Genomic DNA, 8,997 nt, shown 5'->3' on the forward strand with positions numbered 1-8,997 from the left:
TTGTCATCATCATGGTCACAGGCATCTCCCTTGCCGTCTTTGTCATGGTCAGCCTGGTTGGCATTGGGCACATAGGGACAGTTGTCGAGATTGTTCTGGTGGCCATCTTCATCAATATCCTGATTGTTGTCACAAGTGTCTCCAATGCGGTCCGAATCAGAGTCCAGCTGGAAGAGGCATAAATGAAGGGTACATCAAAATATGAACCATTAATATGAAAGAGCACATCTATGCCCATAATAGGGAAAATTTTCCAGTGTCTGATACGACCAGTGGGGTTTCATGCCTACTCACATACTACTGTGGAAAGATAGCAATATTAACAATTTCTAAAAGTTACTTTCATTGATCCTTGTTTTCACATGAAAATCTGAGAAGAACTATTTAGAAGGTTCTTTTTTTTTTAAATCTATAACTTGTTAAATAAAATTAAATGGTTAATCAGGAATTATAGATGGCAATATCAATTACTTATGCCTTCATGTTGAATGAAATTCTCTGGGCATGTTTTTTTTTTTTTTTTAAATTTCCCTTTGAAGGTTTGAGTTGTAAAAATCACTGACATGTCAATTTCCACTCTTAGGTCATGAAATCAAGGAAACCTTGTCTGTCTACTTGTTTGGTAGTAATCGATTTGTTTGTGTGTGTTTCTCTTTAGGTATTCGGTTTCAACAACTGTCCCCATTGGCTTGGTTGAAGTCAAACTACATTTGTTTCAGAACAGTTCTCCTCAGAGTACTTCAACAGTGTGCAAAATGCATTGGATTAAGGATCGTTTATGCGCGAACTGGAATTTTTCTTACTAGTGTTTATATTGTTTGCTTATAAGGTTTTTTAGATGCTGCTTGATTTTTGTTGTAAAATTTATTTTAGTCTGAAGAGCAAAAAAACTCATCCAGAGAAGTTAAATGATATTAAAGAAACTAAATTTATGGTAAGACCCAAACTCAAAATAGATCCTTAACACTGTCTGATCAACAAAGCTATCTCTGGATCATTCAAACTCCCTATGGTGGCTGCAAAGCTATCCATTCCGTTACTTTTTGCTTGTCAGGATGCTGTAGGGGTGAGTATTGAGAGCAGAAGACTGGGTTTCTAATTTCTTTAACCTTAGAAAAATGTTACAACGTTTTTTTTTAAAGCTTTCCCTTAAATTTATCCCTAGAAAATAATGATGGATAATTATGCAAAAAAGAAACACTTTCAGGGAAACTATTCAAGTAATGTCTATTTATAGTACTCCCTAGTATAGGTAAGGAATGATCTGTTTGTAATACCAGATAAGTTTGAAGAATGACAAATGATTTTTTTCCAGGTTTTGGAAGTATTCTTAGTTTGATGATTTTCGTACAGCCAGATGACATCACTAGCCATGAAGATGGTTGTTAATATTGCTAAAAGGATGTATGTCTTTTCTGTCTCAGTCTTAGATTTGACTAGCATTATTGTAAAGTTATCAGTTACAGATCTTTGCTTTATATAATTTATCTTGGTAGTAGATCATGCTGAGCAGATCAAGGAAGACCCTTAGACGACCTTCACACTAAAGATCTGCAAGACTCTCTGTCAGGAGCTAATGTCAGGCAAATTGTTTACTACAAGTATATTGCAATTGGCTATGAGAACATGAGAGCCATGGCCTAAAGTCTATTTAACTCGCTTCCAAAGGCCTAGAAAGGGAGATTCCCACACTGTTAGTGAAAGACTCTGGAAGGAGCTCGCCTACCTGATCTGGATTGTGTTCCAGGGGGCAGTTGTCACACTGATCTCCAACCCCATCCATATCGGTGTCCCTCTGGTCCACGTTGTAGACATACTGGCAGTTGTCTCGTTCGTTGAGGATACCTGCAGACAACAGGAGATTAGTAAGAGCCAGGACCTCCAGCCTAAACCACATACCATGGGCAGGCCAGGACTAGGGAGAAGAAAGCTGAGAGCTGCATGTATCCCCTGTTGCCTACATGCCTGCTTAACAGAGGAGCAACTTACCGTCTCCGTCAATGTCTGCAGCACAGGCGTCTCCTTCCCCATTGTTGTCTGTGTCCGCCTGGTCTGGGTTGTGGTTGTAGGGGCAGTTGTCACAGCGGTCTCCCACGTCATCTCTGTCATAGTCGTACTGGGCTGGGTTGTAATGGAATGGACAGTTGTCCTGCAAAGAGAAGAAATGGAGCACTTTACAACACTGTCAAGGAAATTAGCTCCAGCCTCAAACCACATGAATGATATGTATAAAACTGCAAAAGCCTATAATAGCTATTTTCTACTTAGTATACTTAGTAGATACTCTATTAGTCAGTGAGATTGAAAATATAACCTTATCATCTCAGTTCTCAGTATGCCCAAAGTAAATTTTAATTTAGAGAGAGCATATGAAAGGAATCTGGGGAACAAAGCATTTGTTTATACATTATAGTTTCTCCTTCAAATGAGGGGAAGAAAAGGTTGTGATGAAATGAAACACTCATTTAAAATTTTTCTTGGCCACATCGATCTCCTCAAACAACAGAAACACAATAATTTCTAATTATCCTATGTATCAGTTGGGTATATTTTTTGCTATAACCCATAATTCCTTGATTCCTAACATGTTTTAGGCTGTTGTTAAACTGAAAAGATGACAGAGAATGGAAAACATGGTTTTTACCCGATCGTCTGGAATTTTATCATTGTCATCATCGTCGTCACAGGCATCGCCGATTCCATCCTTGTCATAGTCTTCCTGCCCCGAGTTGGGAAGGTTGGGGCAATTATCCTGGGAAAGAGAAGACACATGTTACAGCTGCCGTTGTATTCCCTTCACTCCACACGTGAGAAGGCATACCAGATATTCCAAACAGGAAAAGGATGTGAAAGTCTGTCCCTAACAGACTTCGTTTTTATGGGAAGACAAAAATTTCATATTTATGAGAATGAATCCCCTTCTTCCTTTGGGAGATTTCATCTTTGAGTTTTCCTTCCAAACTTATAAGTTTTTAAAATTCCCTAGCCTATTCTGTTGATCAGGGTGATGGTTCTTTCTGGAGGCACGTCAGGGAAGCCGGCTCTTCTTACCTTTTTGCAGTGGTAGGTTGCATTGGCCACACAAACTAGGTTCTCATTGGGCCAGCCATCAAGGTCCGTGTCCTCCCCGCAGATGATGCCATTGCCAGCGTAGCCAGGCTTGCACTCGCAGCGGTACATGGGGTCACTGTAGTGGCCCAGGTAGTTGCACTTGGCGTTCTTATTGCAGTCGTGGGTCCCATCTGTGCAAGGGTTGCGGGGTTTGCACACCTAAGGGAGTAGATACCATCCTGATGTTAATGCAGAGTTGCACAATTTTTCTCTGTAGGATTTACCACAGATGTTCTAGCTACGTTTCCATAACTAGATTGTACATTCATTCTGTTTTTAGGGAAAGGCATGGGATTACACCCCTCCCTGTTCCTGTTGTTTGGTCAAGGCTACCTCTCCTCTACTGGTTCTGCTAGTCCTCTGTACTATACCTGTTTGTTGGCTGTGGCATGTTCGACGCCCCTGCCGAAGGGCTGTGAGCCCGTGAAACGTGGTGGGCAGGGCAGGCAGTTGTAGCCGGGGTCTGTGTTCTTACACCTGTGCTCTCCATTGTGGTTGAAGCAGGCATCGGGCACTTCTTTGCACTATGGTGGAAACAAGAGTTGGCTTAATGTTTCAAAAACACTGCCAGAAGGGGGTGACAGGGACAGGGTAGCTGCTTTCTTCAGTCTGGTAATTCTGAGCATCTTTCTCACCTCATCAACATCTCTGCATTGGATGCCATTTCCACTGTATCCAGGGGGACAGGCACCGCACTTCCAGCTGCCATCAGGGTAGCTAGTACACTTGGCACCGGCGAAGCAGGGATTGGACAGGCATCCATCTGAGACAGGGTGACAGACAGGTAAAGAGCTGGTCTAAGCTGCTGTACTTAAAAAGCAATACTGTTTAAGATATTGGAGGTACTATGTAACTGGAAATGTATTGAGATGACACTGTCCACCAGCATTTAACCAAACACTCAGGACCAGTCAAAGCTGGAACTCCCTGCAGTGCTAACTGTGGTATTCAGTTAAACAGCAGATCCTATAGGGCGGCATGGCTCACCGATTGGACAGTCTTGCTTGTTGCAGATCTGGTTTTCTGACATATCGCCGATGCAGTCCTTGCCCCCAAACTGGGGTGTGGGGTTGTTGCAGAGTCGGCTACGTTTCTGCACCCCTCCTCCGCAGGTGACAGAACAGATGTCCCACAGTGACCAGGGACCCCAGCCTCCATTGACTGTAAGAAAATGAACCACATGCAAAAATGAAGGTCAAATTTCAAACACTTTACCCATCAGAGAAGGCTCTCCTAAGCTCCTTCAAGAAACCTCTGCTATCCTGGGAACCAGCAGTTAGCATAATGGCTATGTCGCTGGACTCCCACGTAGTCGACCGCAGTTCGTGTCCCGGACCCGGTGGCTTAAAACTCACGCCGGGCGCGTGCGTGCCCAAGATCCCGAGAGGAGAATGGAGGAGAAGGGATTGCGGCGTGACCATCCCCCCCTGGGGGGTGATTTCTCTCTTTCTGTCTCTATGTCTCTCTGTCTGTCTGGCGAGCGCACGCGCCCTACTTCTGCTATCCTGATGCATGAAAGAATGTTTTGGAAAGGGTGAGTTTGGAGTTGTTTTTCTGTTTTTCATTAAAGGAAGCTGCTGAGCAAGCAGGACTTTGCTTCTGTTTGTTTCTCTAGTAAGTAACCCCCTCCATGACCCACTGAACTGGAGCTGCAGATGCCAGGCAACCAGCTGGGCAGAGCTGCCGCCCACGCTCAGCCTTGCAGCCAAGCTCACACTTACTGGGGCAGGCATCTTTCTTGCAGGCCTTGGTCTCTCGAGCTTCGCCTTCACATGGTTTCCCATTCATCTGGGGGCTGGGAGAGTTGCAGAGCCGGATCCTGGTGATCACGCCATCACCACAGGTCACAGAACAAGATGACCACGGGGACCAGTGGCTCCAGCCGCCATCCTGTTTAACTAAAGTGCAAAGCCTGACGGTCACAAACAGTGCTGGCTTGGAGTAGAAACCCTCCTCGGGAGCATAGAGAAATGTTTCCAGGACATGGACAATGGCAACTAAACCCAGTGTGAGTAGAAATCTGCTCTTAGACATGTCCAGATGCCAGCATGGAATGCTTTCTACCGGAGGACAGGACGGATAATATCTAGAAAAATTTTCTGTTCATAATGGTGCTCACCATGAGCCAATCCCTGTGCCAACTGCTTTCCATGCATTATCCAAATAAAATGCTCAAAATAACCTTATCAAGAACGCACTATCCCCAAGTTGCAGATGAGGACAGAGCCTCAGGGAGGGTAAGCCGTGTTCAAGGGTGCAGAGACGAGTGGCAGAAGTGGGATTCGGATCCAGGCGCTCTAGAACCTGTGCTCTGAACTTGCACGCTATGGGGCTGTCCTGATGACGGAGAGGCCAGGCCAGGCCCTCACACTGCAAGGGGCTAGGATACTTACATCTCTTGTCACACTCCTGAATGTGGCAGGTCCGCGTCTGCACCGAGGAGCCCTCACATCGGTTGTTGAGGCTATCGCAGGAGCGGCCACGCTGCTGAATTCCATTCCCACATGTCACAGAACAGGAGGTCCACTCAGACCACGGAGACCAGCCATCATCTGCAGAGTCGCTAGCTGTGGGGACACGGGATCGTTCAGGACAGGAAGACGAAGATAAGCAATTCTTTAGCCTCATGGTGGACCCTCCCTTGCCAGAGGAGGGGGGGAAATCAATGTATTTCCTTTCTCCTACCCCTGCCAAAGCTTTACTGAGGTAAAACTGACAAAACTATATCAGCATGGTGTTCTTACATAGGCACACACTGTGAAATGACTGTCAGTATCAAACTAACATCCATCATCTGACATGCGGTATGGCAATTTAAAATCCGTTTAGCACATTTCAGGTATAAAATTCAGAATTACTAACTACAGTCAGCGGGTACATGGTGATCTCCAGATCTTAGTAACAAAGGCTATCAAGTTTCATTTACACGGGATGAAAAGCAATGCATTTCTCAGGCCAACAGCCAAAGGTTTACGGCTGGCCATTCTGTGGGGTGATGGGGTGCCCTGTCTGGGCTAGTACAGCTGAGCCTTCTCAGTGAATTTTCTGCTCTTCATTGTTTTCTCCTTTCTCCTCTCTCAGCATTTCAAATGAGTTTCCCCTTCCTGGCTTAAAATATCTAGGTAGGCATTTCCAGTCTCTGGCTTCCAAGAATGCTAGCATTTTAGACAGCTTCTAGGAGCCCCTTCTGACTGCCAGGGAAGCCTCAGATCATGTGTTTGACAGATGACTTTGAAGGTAGCTTGGCTGCTGTTGGCTCCGGCTCTAGCGTGGTCATAAGGTTAGTCAATTTGTTGTTCCTCTCACTCCAACATTTGGGGCCTTCTTTGTACATATTTTCACAAGAGGAGAATGTGTTTGTTTATCATCTGCCCGGGCGCCATGACTACAATCACATCTAGCTAGCTATATGAGACTGAACACAGAGAACTTGTTTTCTTTTGTCATCAGCTGGGAGTTTTCCTAGCAAACCCTGATTCAAGTTCAATATTCTGCTAGCCCCCACCTAGCTTTATTCCCTTTAAGGCATACCTGAAGTGAATGCTGAACAGCAGCAGACATACGAATAATCATTACAGCGTCGGCATCGCTAACGTGATCCCTGGATGGGATTGGCTATTCTAGGTTGTGACCAGTGTGGGTGCGCCTGTGTGTGCGCCTGTGTGTGTGTGAAGGGCAAGTGCTGCTCCCCCGTTTTCTTCCTTATCTCAGTTGTGATGAGTCATTTTTATGACTTGTGCCTATGACATTAAACATTGTCTCAACAAAGTGATTTGACTAGCAATAAAAGCCAGGGGCAGGGTGCCACAGAACGATACTGTGCCTTATTTCTTTTAGTGTCCTGAAACTCAAACTGATGTTACTCTCTTACACTTCCTATCCCTGCAAATTAAAACGAGTAGAACTTTCAGCTGCAGTTCAGTTCATGATCACACCATAGGCATTTCTCTGGTAAGCAGATTTTTCTTAACTTGGTATTGCTAGGTCAAATTCTAAAAGTAGTTCACTTAGAGTGACGGGGCAACACATCATCTCCTTTCCCCAAAGCATAGAATCAGATTCAATAAGCCGCCCCGAGGTCATTATCGCCTACACTGCCATCCAGATGGGTGATGACGACTTAGTGTAGAGTTTCTAGCTGTGTGCCAGAGGCAAGCCATTAGCTCACCAGCTGCAGCGGCATGAAACTGAATGAAAACCTGATGGTTTGGGGTGCCAGTGTCTTGCCCAGCTGTCCGGGATGTATGCAGAAGTGACCTAGTCACGGAAGAAGGACTGTGCCATCTTAGGAACTTACGCCAACAACGTGGGCAGCATTCTCCATCAGGAACTGTGGCATTGGAGCAGGGCATAATGGGGCAGGATACCTTTTTGCAGATGGTGACTGAGTTCTGCAGGACCAGAGAGTGAGGGCAATGGGTTACTGAGCATATCGCAAACAGAAGTTTACCAACTAACATTTCCATTATGAGCAAAAGCGTGGTCTGGGCTAGGAATACTCTAGTGGAATGATAATAGATCTGTCTGTTACATTTGCAGCTACACTGTCATAAGGACAGCTGTAGTACTAATTACTTGTCATCATTCCATTCCTTGGTGAGTTCTTTTTAATTGCTACTAAGTCCAGAGTGGAAGTTAGAGCATAGAGAATATAAAGGGACCAGCACATGGCCTGGGTCAGTCCTACAGCAGAAATAGAATTTGCAACATTCAGCAAGTACTTCTAACGATATTTTCTCTCTGGAGGAAGAACAAGATTTCTAAGCATTTTTTTTTTTCCTCATCTGTACGTCTGGCTTTATACTTTTATACTACGGTAGAGAATGAGAACTTAATGATGTTGGCTTCCAAATTCAGTAATCTGATTAGTATTTACACTTGACTTTGCTCAATGAATTAGGTAAGCCCTAGACTCACCTGTCCCTGGTGTGGGGGACACTAGAGTGAAGCACACACAGAGGGCAGGGCCATTTAAGGGGAAAGTGATGCCCTAACACGGGGCTGAGTGGGTTGAACAATTGGTCTCCATGTCATAGCTGAGTACAAATTAGGGTGGGAGTGGGGGAGAAGGACTGTTCCAACCAGACTTTATTCACCTGACATTACACTTAGCCTTTGAACTAAAGCAGGTGAATTATTCAGATGTCTTAGGAGATTTATTCTCTCAGATACTTAGGCTAGGGTATCATTAATACTTTGAAAAACTCGCAAGATTAAAGAACTTACAGATGCTATAATTACATCTTAAAGGAAAACACACACACACACACACACACACACACACACACACACTTGGTATCAGGCTATGAAACATAAAAGAACTTGTGTGGCCATTTGGGTATTTCCCCAGAGAGGTGGCTTCACACACAAGCCATCCATTCTAATTTTAGTGTGGAATGATTCCTTACCTGACAGCGACACTCAGTGCAGCTATCAACAGTCCATTCTTCGTTATTCCTGTACTGAACGCCGTTGTGATAGCAGAGGGGAGGCCTCCTCAGCTCATTGGCCAGCTCTTTGTTCTCTTCAGTCTAAAAGGGAAAGAATAATCATTAGTGTCCAGGCTCACTTTCGGCCATTTAGAACCATCTGGATGGACCTTAAGGGCTCATGCCGATGGGCTGGGAGTGGAGCCACTGACCACTTTGCGGATGCTGTCCTGCAGTGTGGTCACGATGGTGCGCAGGCCCCTGAGTTCCAGCACCATGTTGGACAGCTCATCACAGGAGATGCCACAGATGGCTTGCAGATCCTTTGTCTTGTGGCCGATGTAGTTGGTGCGGATGGCAGGGCTGGAACCGTTCACCACGTTGTTGTCGAGGGTGAGAAGGACATTGGTAGCTGCCAAAAAAAAAAAAAAAAAAAAAAAAAAAAAAAAAGGAGAAA

General features: G+C 44.9%; 1 protein-coding gene across 1 annotated transcript in view; it reads right to left on the bottom strand.

The window, feature by feature from the left end:
- The window catches only part of THBS1 (thrombospondin 1), a gene marked incomplete in the record, with an annotated part of 16,547 nt that overhangs the window by 4,390 nt on the left and 3,160 nt on the right, over positions 1-8,997 (bottom strand). The window contains 13 exon segments of the mRNA XM_027775835.1: positions 1-167; positions 1,727-1,845; positions 1,990-2,149; positions 2,645-2,752; positions 3,052-3,270; positions 3,483-3,635; positions 3,747-3,874; positions 4,099-4,272; positions 4,833-5,009; positions 5,505-5,678; positions 7,409-7,502; positions 8,520-8,642; positions 8,753-8,952. Coding sequence (XP_027631636.1) covers positions 1-167; positions 1,727-1,845; positions 1,990-2,149; positions 2,645-2,752; positions 3,052-3,270; positions 3,483-3,635; positions 3,747-3,874; positions 4,099-4,272; positions 4,833-5,009; positions 5,505-5,678; positions 7,409-7,502; positions 8,520-8,642; positions 8,753-8,952 — 1,996 coding nt within the window.

The sequence above is a fragment of the Tupaia chinensis genome, unplaced genomic scaffold (assembly GCF_000334495.1).
Source record: "Tupaia chinensis unplaced genomic scaffold, TupChi_1.0 Scaffold000605_1, whole genome shotgun sequence".
Classification (NCBI taxonomy): domain Eukaryota; kingdom Metazoa; phylum Chordata; class Mammalia; order Scandentia; family Tupaiidae; genus Tupaia; species Tupaia belangeri.